General features: G+C 40.9%; 1 protein-coding gene across 2 annotated transcripts in view; it reads right to left on the bottom strand.

Moving 5' to 3' along the window:
• Window positions 1-13,001, bottom strand: part of Abcd3 (ATP binding cassette subfamily D member 3) — a 57,836-nt gene extending 44,835 nt beyond the window's left edge. Inside the window, exon 1 of one of the 2 annotated variants that reach the window (XM_029475605.2) lies at window positions 12,495-13,001. In XM_029475605.2, the coding sequence (XP_029331465.1) occupies window positions 12,495-12,604 (110 nt within the window). In that variant the 5' untranslated portion in view covers window positions 12,605-13,001. The remainder of the gene's footprint in view (window positions 1-12,494) is intronic. The other variant, XM_021157215.3, reaches the window with a different exon arrangement.
• Between the last annotated feature and the right edge of the window lie 2,594 nt (window positions 13,002-15,595).

Here is a 15,595-nt window from a genome sequence, read left to right as displayed (position 1 = left end):
AAAATCTGTTCTTAAAGTTGTGTGGAAGGATGGAGAAAAGAAAGGAAACCAACAGCCCTGGAGAGGAAACAAGAGTGGGAACAAGAAAACTCCACAGGGGACAGACATATACAGGAAGAGGCCTTCACACTGTACTAAGGAAGAGTACGTGTTTAAAGTAAGGAACTACCAATTTAGGGACAGCTTAGTGGGTACAAGTACTTGAGTTCAATCCTCCAAACCCACGGTGCAAAGAGAACCAACTCCCTAAAGATGTCCTCTGACCACCACACATGGCACATTAGTGTATCCACAACATACATAAGTAAAACAAAATTAATTTTAAAAGAAATAATTATTTAAAATTAAGGAAATATATGATATGCAATTAAAAATTGAAAACAACCATTTTATAAGCTTTGAGCAATACTACACCATACTACAGGCTCACAGTAATAGGAATAGTATTGCCTTCAAAGAGATTACAATCTAGCTAGAGTAAAATACAGATAGAACTATAAAATCAGACAAGCACTAGATCTAAGCAGTGCTTTGAAATACAGAGAAAAGTGGAACTAATGCTAACCTAAGCCTTTACTCATGTAAAACCTAAACTGAGACTTGGCATGGAACAGACTTAGTGTGGAGGTGACATAAAGGAGGTGGAGGTGAATAATGACATGGATACCATGAGCAGAAACATTTATTTCATAAGGGGATAGAGAAAGGAAAGAGGCCCTTTCTAGTGAAACAACAACAATAACAAAATACATTTACCTTAAAGACAAATTAAATGTGTTCTAGCTATAAGCACAGTTATAGCACTAGAGGGAATTTCTGGATCAGAATTCTTATGACACTGTGTGTGACTTTGGACAACTTATAGAATTGTTCTGTACCTTGTTTTCCTGACTACAAAATGGAAATAATACCACCATCAGTTACAACATCTCCATCAGTTTCCATCAGCTAAGACACATACAGCGTTTATGACAGGACCTAACACATGGTGAAGATTCAGATGTTAGTGCTATATGAGGCAGTGAGAACAGACTAGAGTATATAAATTATCCCGTCAGCCATAATCAACACCTAACAAAGGCAGTAGCTATACAGACAGGAAGAACAGCCAAGGAAATTATTAGAAATGATGGCTGGAGCAGATTAGGTGTGAGGATGAACTCAGGAGGGAAGTGAGAAGGAGAAAGGGTGCATGCTCAAGAACAGGTAAAGGCAGGGAAGTATCAGACACCTTCAGCTCCAAACTACTGCCCAGCAAAACAAAACACTTTCCTTCCCACAGACCACGCACCTGTGGGAAGAGCAGAGGGCAGCAAGTCCTTGGCCATAATAAAGAATAATAGTAAAGAAAGAATTCTATAAAGCAATTGTTGGACTATGTTTTGTGTTCATATTCCAATAAGAGAACTATGTGGAAACCAGTCAAAGACAAAGGAATGTTTAGATTTGAGTTTATAAGTGGAGAAGGTGATTTAACGTGACAGAGATTTACTATTACAATGATGTAACTATAGCATGAATTCTGAAATATGAATCCTGCTTTTGTTTATTAATATGTAGACTGGCATTCCACCTAGGTAATCTAAAGCCAAGTGCTCTTTAAAGAAAGACATTAGCTGTTAAGTTTCAAAATAATTCTGAAAGTTAATTTTAGATCAAATGTCCAGGCGACAGCCAACAATAATCAAGCAAAACTACACACTTACCAAGACTAACAGAAGTTACAGAAAATGCAGACCACAGATTTCAAATGTTTACGTTTCCAGAAATGCCTTAAAAACAATATACAGAGTATTATTTTTAAATACTCTGTAAATGCATTTTTAAAATGTTTTTTGTTTTATTTTACTGTCTAAGTGTCTTGCCTGAATGCATGTCCGTACAGCCCATGGGTGCCTGGTACCTATAGAGGCCAGAAGAAGGTATCGATCCCCTGGCACTATAATTACAGCCATGTGGGTGCTGGGAATTAAACTCTGGTCCTCTGGAAGAGCAGCAAGTGCTCTTAACTATAGAGCCAGCTCGCCAGACCCATAATTTTTTTAAATATAATATTATCCACTAAGGAAAAATAGATGAAAGTAGCACCTGACCTGAAAGGACTAAATAAAATTTAAAAAATAAAATATACAACTGAAATAATTAATAGGATTAACACATTTCAGACAGTTGAAGAAAAATTTTCAAAGCAGGACTGAAGAAATGCTCTGTGGTTAAGAGCGCATACCAGAGGATGCAAGTTTGGCACCACTCAGATCACATGGCTCACAACTCCCTGTCACTCCAACTCCAGGACACCAGACACCTCTGGCCTCCACAGGCACCCACACTCATATTCACAAACCCACACAGACAAACATATACATAACACATACAGGCACACATGCATACATAAAAGGAAAAAATGTTACATAATTCAACATTATATTTTAATAATGAATATAACAATTAACTTTGTTTTGTGTTTACTATAAAATCTTTTTCAGCCCATGAATAAGTCTTGATCATTCTTCTGGATCATAGTTCATTTAAAAGAATTTGAGTAAAAAGATTTATTCTTTACGATCCACATGATTAGGTCAATCTTAATTGTTTGTAGATTTAAGGTTTCTTATGTATATGAGTGTTTTGCCTGCACATATTTGGACCACTTGAGTGGCTGCTGCCCAGTGAGGTCAGAAGGTAGCAGATCTCCAGGGACTGGAGCTACAGATGGTTGTGAGCCACCCTGTGGGGGCTGAGAAGCAAACCTGGGTCCTCCGCAAGAGCAACAAAAGCTCTTAATGTTGAGCCATCTCTCTACCCCCGATAAATTCAGTCCTAAGGACTCTCACACCTAATGTTGTAAAACCTCTTTGATTCCTTGCTCACAAACGAAAAATAATAAAACTATCCCAAACAACTGATGTGAACAATAAATGTAAATATGTCTAAAATATAAGATTAAAAATTCACTAAACAGTTTATAATACTATCTCCAATTTTCATGTCCCTGCTAACCCTTCTCAATGTCTTTGTTCAAGCTGTTTTCCACACTTGGAACACCTTTGACTCCTCAAGGAAAAGAAATTAAGATTGTGCTCAAAGGTGAACTCTATCCATATAAACAAGCAAATTAATTAAATCTTCCTAGCTCCATGTTCTCTCCCAAAAGACTACATTCCTAACCCAGATCTAGGAATTCTTAGGTTATATGGACTGTCTATTATTTGTACTTCCACATTCATTCAAAGTGCTAACCTCACCGTCTAGCCTATTAAGAAACAGCATTCAACTGAATGTACTGGGTAAGTTTTATATTTTACCCCACACTGATCCCACTTCCTCCAAGGGGTATTCTAAATATAACATAGCAGGAGTGCTTGAGACTGAACTAGAAAAGTGGAGCTGAAACGTTATACTGCATGGCTCTTTCAAAGGTCTTCTCTTTGTGCATGTGTACATGTGTGATACACACGTGTGATGGTGTGTAGGTGCAGTGGTAAGCTAATGCATGAGGGCCAAGGTAAGTGTCAGTGTCTCGCTTGATCACTCTATTTTCATATGCTGAGGTTCATAGCTTGCAATTCTCAGGAGGAGGACATAGTCTCAGCATCCTTTGAGAAGTTGGTTTATAACCACCTACTGATCTCAGGTCAGCCTACTTCCTCCAACCCTTGGTCTGGAAAAGGAAAATATATCATTCTATTACAAGTTCTTGTTTTCCTAAGCTTATGATATACTGAAGAACAGTAATAACACTGAATTTAAAGCCCTCCATATAAGCCCATACACAGTATTTTTGTTATAATGTGGAAAAAAAGTAGTTTTAGGGCCAATGAAATGTAACATAACAGATAAACGATAGGTGCTTTTTCCTTTTCGTGTTTAGTATTCAAATTTAAGATGTATTAAAACTTTTAGTATTCAAAACTGGTTAATATTTGAAATAATGAAGCATTAAAGGAATAATTTTAAAACTATTCCTTGGGTCTAGTCTAGTGCTATTTACTACATTAAAATAATTACTTGCTTCTTTAGAGACACAATGTTGCGGGTGCGTGGTGGTGCACGCCTTTAATTCCAGCACTTGGGAGGCAGAGGCAGGCGGATTTCTGAGTTCAAGGCCAGCCTGGTCTACAAAGTGAGTTCCTGGACAGCCAGGGCTATACAGAGAAACCCTATCTCAAAAAGCCAAAAAAACAAAACAAAACAAAACAAAATAATGTTGCTTATTTCGCAGGCTTAAGTTTCATAAACATTTTAAACTGAGAACATACAATGGGTAACATATAAACAGAACACAGTAGCTAAACTGTTACACACCCAAGAAGCTGCTCCACTCCACATAATGCATCATTTGTTAATGCCAACAGCCATGAACTATTATGTTAGGGCTGGCAGTGCGTGCCTGCAGTCTTAACACCTGAGTAATGAGAGGCAGAAGGCTCATCCTTAATTGCACAGCTGAGTTCAAAGCCAGCCTGGGTTCCGTAAGATCTTGTCTTGAAATACGTGAATAAATAATAAGGAAGTATATTAAATTGTGGTCTGAAAAAAATAATAATAAAACAAGTATGTCATCAAGATATCTACACATGGAGTAAATCATTCAGTCCGAGTATGTGTGCCTGATGCTACGTACAGTGCTGAGGCTGCTGTGCCTATGTATGGGCATCACGCTACTGACCATGCTCTGATGAACGTCCTTTGCCACTTATCTTTATTCTGTTGCACTCACTCAGATTTGCTATACTAGCAACGGATAAGAAAGGTAATTTAAAAAAAAATGCAAAACCATAGTAATATATGCCAGTAATCCCAAAATTCAGGAGACAGAGACAAGAGGCTCAGAAGTTTGAGGTCATCCTCAGATACCCCGAGTTCAAAGCCAACCTGGGCTAGATGAGATCCTATCTCAAAAGTTAACAAAACAAAATCAAAACATAACATTCATAGTTGTTCCTAACCAAATACCATAGTGTGTGTTACAGTTTCCACTGAAAAACACAGCCAACAGTCCAAGTCCTGTGTCCTATGCTTACCTATTGACACAGATGGCGACAACCAAAGTGACTCCAGTAAAAATGTCTTGATTTTTCCTAACCAAGGGCCCAATGCCCTGATACACAGTACAAATTCCATGTTAAACAACCTCTAACATTCCTTAAGACTTTCCAAAAGTAATACAGAAATAACATCTTGAATAATTTTGAATTTAATTTGCTATATATAACTCAAAAAATGTAATTTTTTTCTTCTCTATGACTACAGTGTGTATTCTACGCTGAAAGACAAGAGGCAGGGAATACTTGTCAGGCCCTAGATGAGTGGATCTTGAGAAAGTATTACAATGCATTTCTCTAGAGATATAGCATGGCCTGAGAACTTAGAAGAGTGTAGTAAATGTTAGGAGTAAATGAGTTTACAGGTCAGACTAAAATCAGTCTGGTCTCTGAAGCGATGGTGGCGACTCTACACACTAACTGTTAGACTAGCCACGGTCTCTCCTGCTTCTGTAATGTGAGAGCAAGCTCTGTCTCAGTAGCCTCATGCTGACAGCTCCATAGCCCAGACAGAAAGACCCTTCCCTCCAGTTCTAACAGAATTATTTCAAAAGGAGGCTCTGCTCAGTAAGAAAGACAAGGAAAACAACAGGTCTGTCACCAGAAGATGCTGGTGAGTTACAGGTAAGATCCAGAACGAGTCTCAAAGGGTATCTATTAACAAAAAGGTTATGGCTTACCTATACTTACTCTAATCTGATTTCTTTAACTTATGAGGAAAGCATACAGAAAGAATACTAATTAAAGGAACAAAAGTTTCAGATGATGTGATACACCAAAGAGGATGTGTATTACCCAACCAATACTCAAGGTTCAAACACATCCACGGCAACAAAGGAACGATTTGAAAAGGGAAGTCAGTGAAAACTATTTGGTCGTCATAAAAATGAGTGCAACTTCATGCTATTTTAACCAAAGCCTATAGTCTACAAAGTAGGTCACAGCTCTATTCTGCTCCCAAGAGACCACATGTTGAATACTATGAGTTTAGACCACCTCTTTATCAGGTGGAGAAATACAGAGTATCCTATTTAGGAGATGCCAACTGAAAACTTGTAAGACCTGAAACTATGTCTCGAAAACCAGTGTGATGCCCTAAACGTAAAAGGATCCATCAACTTAAAAACTATTTAAGGACATTTTCATTGAAACATTTGAGGAGCGTTTTTTAGGAAGCCTCAGCAATTTCTGGGTAGCTAACAAAGGGATATTTTGTTGTCTTTTTCGTTTTCTTTTGGTAGGCATAATGATGGCTTCTGAGCTGAGCACTGGGTTAAGATGTTTTCTTATTCAATCTTCACATAACTGGTGGCTTAAATAAATACTATTATCCCTAGTCTTCTGAGTCTCAGATAAGGTGCAGAAACTGATGAGATGTCATAGATAAGGCATGGCTAAGTGACCCTCTGAACCCTTACCAACCGAAAAGACCCAAAAGGTTAGGGCTAGGGTTAGGGTTAGGGTAACAAGAAAGCTGCTGTTAAATTAACGATAGCCATGCCCTAAGCAATCAGTATGCCAAGCTACTTCATGATCAAGATGCTGCTGCTGCTGGATGAAAAAAACCAAAACCTCATTCTCGCTAATCTATAAAACACATGGAGACTAACTTTTTAATATTGTTTTGCACCTCTAAAAGAGAAAAAAAATCCCTCAGTAATGGCAAATTATACTAACACTCATTCATAGCATTATCATTTTGCATGACTTATTTTAAAAAGTCACATCAATCTGTATAGTTTAGGATGTCCACATTATTAATCCTATTTCCACAATTTTGTCCAAAGAAGCAAAAAATATACAGTACTGTCCCTAAAATTTCACAGGCATGGATCAGTTGTAGAACTCCTGTTAGCACCAGCAAGGCTCTGAACTCCATTTCAAGTACTACGAGAAAAAAACAAATCTTCCACAGTGAAAATACACAACAAGAAAGATTTAAAATAAAATGGGATAGAGCCATAAAGCTGTATCATAAAGGTCATAAAGAAAAACAGGATTTATGCCTTAAATGAAAACAGCAAAACATGCACTTATAACTGTAAAGGGTATATAAATACAGAATAAGCAAAAATAAAACCATGTTTACTATATTTGTGGTCATATAATTTATTTTTAATATTAATTTCTATTCCTTAACTGTCAAAAGTTGGTTTTTAAAAATCGTACATTAACACTATCATTTATATTGTTTCTGAACTTACAAATAGAAGGCATAAGAGGTCTAGTTCCCAAAAGGTTAGGTTAGGTTAGGGTTATAACAAGAAAGCTGCTTTTTAAATTAACAGTAACCATGCCCCTAAGAAATCAGCATCCCACCGGTACAATCACTGAACAGTATTTTCTGAGTACAATTTGCCAAACCCAATTCTACACACCAGCACTATATAGACCAATGAACAAAGAGACAAAAGTTCCTTCCTTTGTGGAGCTTAATTACATCCCAGCAGCACAGACGTACAGTAAACAAGGTCCTTAAGTACAATGACCAGCACACTTGGTAATAATAAGTGCTAAGGAGAAAGGTATAGCCAGGAAGGGACACTCGAAAAGGATGTTATTTAAACTGAATGGCAATAGGTCTGATTGTGATCTAACTGATCAATGACTGAAAGAGGGGAGGAAGTAAGCAATGTGACAGCCATGGAAACAACATTCCAGGCAAGGAACAGCACACGCAAGTGCACTGGAACAGAGGGGCTGCCCTGAGAACTGTAACTAACTGGACCACCTATACCACAGACAACACTTCTTACAACCCTCATCTGGTCTACCACAACTGGGCTCAGTACGCTGCTGCTGCTGCTGCTGCTGCTGCTGCTGCTGCTGCTGCTGCTGCTGCTGCCAAGGATGACGACAACACACCCTTTAATGCTTTTGAATGTATGCTTCCTGTACGCATCTCCTTTTATTCTAGAAACCCAAGTAAGGCCAGCCATGCAGCTCAACTCAACAGTACACTCTGAGGGTGCCATTCAGACCCAGTCCCTCACATGGGACTCAGACAAAACCCTCAGTGAACTTGTGAAAGAAAGGTGAAGCCAGCCCTGCAGATTCAAGGAAAGGACAACTTAGTCTGCAGGAAAGTTAAGAAGTAGCTGCTAGATAGGAGGGCATGCAAATGCTACAGCAGAGCCTGGCAACAGGCCCTCAGACTCAGGTTGGGGAAACGGCAAAGAAGTTCCCAGTAGTGGGACTATATCAGAAAGGTCCTAACGAAACAAATCTTAAGTTATTTACTAAGCTGAGATACAATCTTTGCTACTAATTCTACTGACTTTCTAACAGACTCTTCTATAATAGCTATTTTGGAGGTCATGCTTAGATGCAAAAAAAGCAACACAGATATGAGACAGGCTCAAAAGACAAGAGGTGAGTGGGACCTAAAATAAAGCAGAAGCAAAGTTGTGAGTGAGAGAACTATGTGCTGCCTGAAACTGCAGGAAAAGCTGGGGAGGAAACTGTGCCCCACTATTTACAGACAAAAGACGAAGGTGTACGTGACACACCCAGCCAGATTACACCCAGTGAAGCAGAGTACGGCAGGCAAGGCACTTGTATGCACAGTTAAAAGCAACATGATCATCGCTTAGATCATCAAGAGCAGCTAAATACTTCATGTCAGGGTGACCCTTCTCTAGCCCTTTAAGAATGGTAAAGAACAAAGGAGACAGAGAAATTACAGATAAGGCTGATCACATGGATAAAGCTCCGAAGCCAGGAAGGACGACAGCCTGCTCACAGAACAGTGGAGAAACTGGCCTATTTGCAACACAGAGTACCAACTGGCAGACAAGGCCATAGTAAGATTAGCCAGGTAAGACGAGACCAGGTGGAGAAAAGCTCTGAAACCTCGGATGAGAAATCTGAACTTCGTTTCACAAGCATTGATGAGAAGGGAAACTGCTTTCCTCTGTCTTCAGTCTTTCATGGCTTACTTACTTAGCATAGTTAAATTCTGCGGCAATGGAGACTGGTCCCTAGCCTTGTATTCGAGCTAGCCTTACTGATTCCCCATTCTTCAGATCTCAGTACAGACTCTGGGGTACACTCATGACTTCTATGATGACAAGGCCTGTATTTGCTTCCTCAGCTTCTGTCCGCTATTCTTTAAAAAGTTCTTCCACAGCTCTGCATCACTTATCCCCTCAGTTACATGTACTGTCTATCCTGGGATACATCCAAATGAGGGGTTTAAATATCACTCAAGGTCTCCCTAGCTCAGTGCTAAGTTACTTGTCTAGCATGGACAAGGCCTAATAGGTATGATCCCTGTACAGCAAAAAATAAAAGTTAAGTAAACTGGAAAATTAAGCATGACTCAGTCCAAAGCCTCAAAAAAATTCAGATTTTAATGTAAGCAGAAGCCAAGAAAAGAAACCCGTACAAAACTAAGTAGTGTATGCTAGAGAAGAGGAATCTTAGTGTCAGAAAAGCAAAGGGTAGACACATTAGTCAGAAGTTATAAGCCATGCAAAACACCTGAGCTAAATCTCAAAATAAAAATAACAGTGGGGAGAAGGGGTTGAGCCTGCACAGAGCGCAATCAGACCCCAAAGAAAGCCAGCCTAGCACACTCAACAGCCTACAAGTGAACTGCACATGGCTGCAGAAGTTCAAAACTCAAGCAAGGGCCAAACCACTAACACAGTAAGCTAGTATTCAAGTGTCTGCACACCCCACTGCACCATCTTCTTCACTTTCAACATTCCATGTTTAAGTCTTTCCCTAACAAGAATATAAGCTCCTTAAGATGGCTTACTTATTTTTAAATGCCACATAGATCTGTCTCGTACAGCATGTAGCACAGAATTTAGCATTTTTGTTTAGCATAGCCTAAACAAACAATTCCTTTTTAGTAACTTTTGTCCATGAGTTAAAATAAGAGTCCACTGCTTAACGTAAAGTGGGAAAAGTTAGCACAATACTGGTAGGAAATTATTAGAAAGAAATACAAAGGAACTTTCTCAGGAGACAAAAATGTCCCAATTTATGACAGGGATTTAATACAAGTGTCTCCATTTGTTTGACAAGTGTAACTAAGAATTGCACATTCCAATAAATGTAAGTTTTACCTATAAAAAGGAATGGGATCAAACAGATGGATGAGACAATATGGGTAAAGTGAATAGGGGATTATAATTATATATATATATATATATATATATATATATGTGTGTGTGTGTGTATGTATATATACATATATATGTAAAATATTCCATAATAAAAGTGTGTGTTATTTAATAGGGTAATAAAAATTACATTAATAGCATTTTAAAGTAACAGAATTTTATCCACTTTAGTATTTAGAATAATGTTGCAACGTAACTTCTGAAGTACTTTTTACAAGTTCTGTTAGCTCTCCAATTCCAAGAGATTATGTACTGGGAAGACAAACTTACTATTCACAAGATGAACAAAAATAAAGACAAGCAACCACTTATTCCTTAGTTAAGTACCAGACATTAAAATTAATTAGCTCTGTTACCAAATGCACCCAAGGGCCAGTAAAATAGAAGGTTAAAATTAATTAGCTCTGTTACCAAATGGACCCAAAGGCCTGTAAAACAGAACTTCCACACTGCGAAACCAAAGATAGGGATTGAAAGATAAGAAAGTACACAGTATCTAATACATATATATATGTGTGTGTATATGTGTGTGTATATATATTCATGTTCTAATATTATTAGATATATGCCTATATAACCTGTAGTTATATAGTAGTGACTTATGTAAGCTCAATCATTTTTATCTCAATAATGTATGCTTTGGATTTATCTGCTCATCATCTGCATCCTCACCCCTCAAAATGTTTAACGTCTAAAGCAAAGATTTTGCTACTCCTCCGACAATGAAAGATCAACAACTCTATTTTGTTCAGTAAACTACCTGTTGCATAATTCTATCTTCGGAAAGTTCACAAAGTTTCTCAAAAAGATTTTTTGAATGGCAGATGAACAGCTTCAATTATTTCGGAAGATAAACTGTGTTATACCATGTCACCTCTATTGCTATTATTTCCCAGTAGAGCTGTTGGCTTGGCCTGTGACTGGAAAGAGACATAGGGGTTTTCTGGGTACTGATAACAGTCTGCTGTTTGATCTGGGCACTGATTACACAGGTGTCTTTTACCTGCAAACCTGACAATTATGCTGCATATTGTTTTCTGTATGTATACAGTGTCCCAGTAAAGAGAACTGCTTTTAAATCAGTCAGAGCTGTTAGCAGTCAAGTTCCCTCACTACTAAAATACCTACTCTAGGCGCTGAAACACTTCTCTACAAAGACTAATTCAAGTAATTAAATGTAAAGCATTTAATATGTTCTATCGGCACATTCCAAGTAACTGATAACTTCTAATCCCAAATGAGAGTTCAGAAAGGGCACGATCTAATAGAAAAATATTTAAAATCAATCGTCCCCCTCCAAGAACCCTTAAAAAGGACGAATAGTATGTGAAGGAGAGGCATATCATTATTTTGTAAAGCTGATTTAGGAAGAGAAGGGCCAATGCTGCAGCCAATGAGCAAGTAGATAAGACAGAAAATACTTCATGAAAGGATACATGGAGCTCTCTGCTAGTATTTTTGGCCAAATTCTAATAATAAGATAGTCCGAGCAAACCAAAAGCAGGAGACAATAGTACCTGCCCAGAGGGTTGATGAAATAAAATGCATGAAAGCATTATTCTAAGACTGGACATTAAATATCCAAACACTAGTAAGAATGCTTAGTTAGGAAGTAACCTTTTCTCTATCGCTCGCTGAAATCAAATGGGCGACAAGAAATTAAAATTGTGCCTGTAATCTCACCCCCCAGAACTCAATTCTCCATTCTCTCCTAATCTCCCAAAAGTTCAAAGTAAACTTTAACATTCTCTCCAGGCAGGTAGCTGTATGGTGTAATTAACAAGTGATCTTCACCTAAAACACACTTTCACCTTTCACCTATAAAGTCGACGGAGGAAACTTTGTCCTCCACACACCGCTGAGCCAATTCAACCTTTCCAAATGAGATGTCAGGGCATTCACTGACCAATTCCGGAAAAAAGAGGGCACCGCTTTAGAAGAAAACCGTGCCCACTGGACCCAGAAAACCCCAAGGAACGCCCCTGGCCACTATCCACCGCCACTACTCCGAAGTCGAGCTGGCGAGTAATGCCCATCCCGAACGAACGCAAACCTTAGCGTTCAGTGGCGATGAGATGGCAAAACCAGAATGCACCCATAAAGTTGACATGCAGGGGGAGGTGGTGAGGGGGCGCGGCTCCCTCCCGCGGTGTTGAGATTGCGCGGCGGCCGCCAGGCCGAGGGCCGCGGGGCTCCGGGACCGCTGGCCCGGTTCCGCGGGCACCCGCGCAGCTCGGGACCTGGGAAAGAAGGGCAAGGCGCGCGCCCGGAGCTCCCCGCTCGGGCCCGGGGAAGGCGGCGCGGCCGCGAGCCTCACCCGTGCAGGCCGAGGGCGCGACGCCGCTTATGGAGTAGGCAGAGCAGCAGGAACGCGGCCCCCGCCAGCGAGGTGTTCCGCGCCGTCAAGTACTTGCTGAAGGCCGCCATGGCACCGGCAGGGCGAGCGAGCCGCGGGATAGGGGACGCGCCGGCGACAACCTCAGTGCAGGAACCGCGGGGGAAACTGGGAGGATAGCTCGGCGCCGAGAGAGGGCGGGGCCGGCCGCGCGGGAACGCCCCCTGGCGCGCGCCGCCGCGCCGAGCCCACCGTGGACTTTGGCTTCCCGGGCGCGCGCGCGGGCGCGGGGCGATCGAAAGGGTCTTTCCCCGGGGGGACGCTCTGCGCACGCGCGGACCCCCGCGGACTCGGCCGGAAACGCGGCGGGCAGACAACGCTAGTCCTCCGCGCCGGTCTCCAGCAGCCCACGCTTCGGCCTTGCGATCTCTGCTTGCACACACCCTAGCTTTCTTTCACAAGAACTGGAAGAGCGGGCCGGGCCTGCGCCACAGACTCCGTGGGCCCTGCCCCTCCGCCACCCCCTGGATGGGTCGGTACCACCCTCTTAAAGAAGCCGGGGGAGGAGGGGAACGGCCCCATCACTGAAAAGGTCATTATTTGCAACTTAAAGAGTGAAGGGAGACCTGGAAAAGAAAGACTACAATCAGATATCTTATTTCAAGTCGCCGTGGATTGGGTCTCTAGTTCTGTAAAATCGGTTTGGGAGGACGGGTTCACCACTCTGTTAATTTTTTAATAAGAATAATGTAGTGGGGAAAAGCTCAGAGTGCGTGACAAAAAGGAGTTTTAAGAAACAATTACTCTTTTTGGGTAGATATGTACAGGGATGGCGATAAAAAAAATGTATTTCTTTATGTTAGTTCTGGTCAAAGAAAGTTTGAGAAACGCTGTTCTTTGCAAAGGGACATTCAGAAATAACAATCGTGCGTTGTATTAATGCTGGCCTTACTCCCAGAAGCAGAGGAGCTTTACAGATTACAGCATTCTTCTCCTGTCCCACCCCTATCATGCAGAAAGTGTTATCCCTAGCGTTTAGTCTAGCGCATGCACAATAACTTAATGAATGGCTGTTTTCAGTTTAAGAAACTGTCGAGAAGCAAGTGTCAGAAAGGAAGCTTCTAAAACCTCACAAAATACATAAATGTTGCCTACGCATAAAAGGAACCAATGAAACAGTGATGCCCTAGGTGTTTTCTCTGTGTGAATGGTTAAACGGTTATGAGAATGGCAAAGAGCATACACCATGGTGTGTGCTGTGTGCAGGTGCTCAACAGTAGTCAAAAGTCTAAATTACGCAGAAGTAGAGCCTGTACCAAATCCTCCATATGCCGTTTGTGTGTTTCCCCATTACCCTGGGATTCACTTAGGTAATTAGGTATGCCTGGCACAGAGAATACAAGAATGAACAATCAATCCCTTATTCTCCAGAGGCTGGTGCAGAAGAAAAACATGAAGAAAAATATGGATGAGTTTAAGTGTCAGCTTAGAGAAGTGAACTAAGTGCTATGAGAATACCAATAAGAGAATTTAGAATTTTCCTAGGACTTTTCATTAACACTTGATGACGTCAAAGCTACACGCTAAGGCCAAAGGAGTCTGCTAGCAGGTGGGAGGGATTGGGTAGGTACTGTTTCACTAGTGAGTTGCAGCGCAGTATAAAAGCATTGGAAACTTGGGGGAGAAGAGTTTGCAATAATGAAAGGAGAGTTCCTAAAACTGATTGAAAACATCATCTGTAGAATAATAGATTTCGGGCTGGAGAGATGGCTCGGCATTTAAAAGCACTGACTGCTCTTCCAAAGGTCCTGAGTTCAATTCCCAGCAACTACATGGTGGCTCACAACCATCTGTAATGGGATCTGATGCCCTCTTCGGGTTTCTGAAGACAGCTACAGTGTACTCATATACATAAAAATAAGTAAATCTTAAAAAAAGAAAGAAAGGAAGAAAGAAAGAAAGAATAGATTTCAAAGCATTCAGAAAAAAAAAGGCAAGAATAATTCACTGACAAAATATTCTACAAAATACCCTTACTCAGGAAGCATAGAAGAGTCTAAGGGGCAGGAAGAGGAAGGAAGGAAGGAAGGAAGGAAGGAAGGAAGGAAGGAAGGAAGGAAGGAAGGAAAGGAAGGAAGGAAGGGAGGGAGGAAGGGAGGGAGGGAGGAAGGGAGGGAGAGAGGGAGGAAGGAAGGGAGGGAGGGAGATTATACAAGCTACAATGTTTTCTAGTTGTTGATATGCCCATCTGATAAAAACCACTGAGTGACCGGTCAGTCTAACAAAGTTAGCTTTAGCAAGCTGATGCGCAGAGGGACAGCATACAGAAGGACTGCAGCCTCCATCACCAAGAAAGGATGAGGAAATGTGTGCATTTAAAGAAGTATAAAATCTAAATGCAGTAGTGCTTGAGAGGTTCAGAGCAAATCAGATCCACTTCCGATATTAAACCTGAGTTGAAAAGTAGACGTCAGGTTCCATTTCTCTGGAAACATAAATTTAAATCAGTGCAGAGAATTGTGTCTATAAACCCCTGGTCTCTAAACTGAAACCTGTCTTAGTTTGGCTTTCTATTGCTGTGATGAAACACCATGACCAAAAGGCAAATTGGGGAAGAAAGAGTTTGTTTGACTTATACTTCCACATCAACTGTTGATCCCTGAAGGAAGCCAGGACAGGAACTCAGAGAAGGAACCTGGAGGCAGGAGCTGATCAGAGGCCATGGAGGTTGAGTGTTGCTTACTGGCTTGCTCAGCCTGCTTTCTTGTAGAACCCACCAGCCCAGAAGTGACCCCACCCACAATGGGCTGGGCCTTCCTCTGTCAATCACTAAGAAAATGTCCTACAGGCCTACACTTATGGATCTTGTGAAGGCAGTTTGCTAATTGAGATTCTCTCCTCTCAGATGACTCTAGCATGTGTCAAACTGACATAAAACCATCCAGCACGAAGCCACTTCTCTAAGGCAAACCCAGGTTGTTCAAATCCTCCAAACAAGAAGGGGATCTAGTCTCAGTGACACAATCTCAGAGCAACCAAGTGTAGGATTTTAGAAGGGAAGAAAGTTCTTCAGCTCTATGTCA

Source organism: Mus caroli, unplaced genomic scaffold (assembly GCF_978045245.1).
Source record: "Mus caroli unplaced genomic scaffold, Mus_caroli_1 scaffold_3, whole genome shotgun sequence".
NCBI lineage: Eukaryota > Metazoa > Chordata > Mammalia > Rodentia > Muridae > Mus > Mus caroli.
The sequence above is the reverse complement of the archived record's forward strand: the minus strand, read 5'-3'. Positions and strand labels throughout refer to the sequence as shown.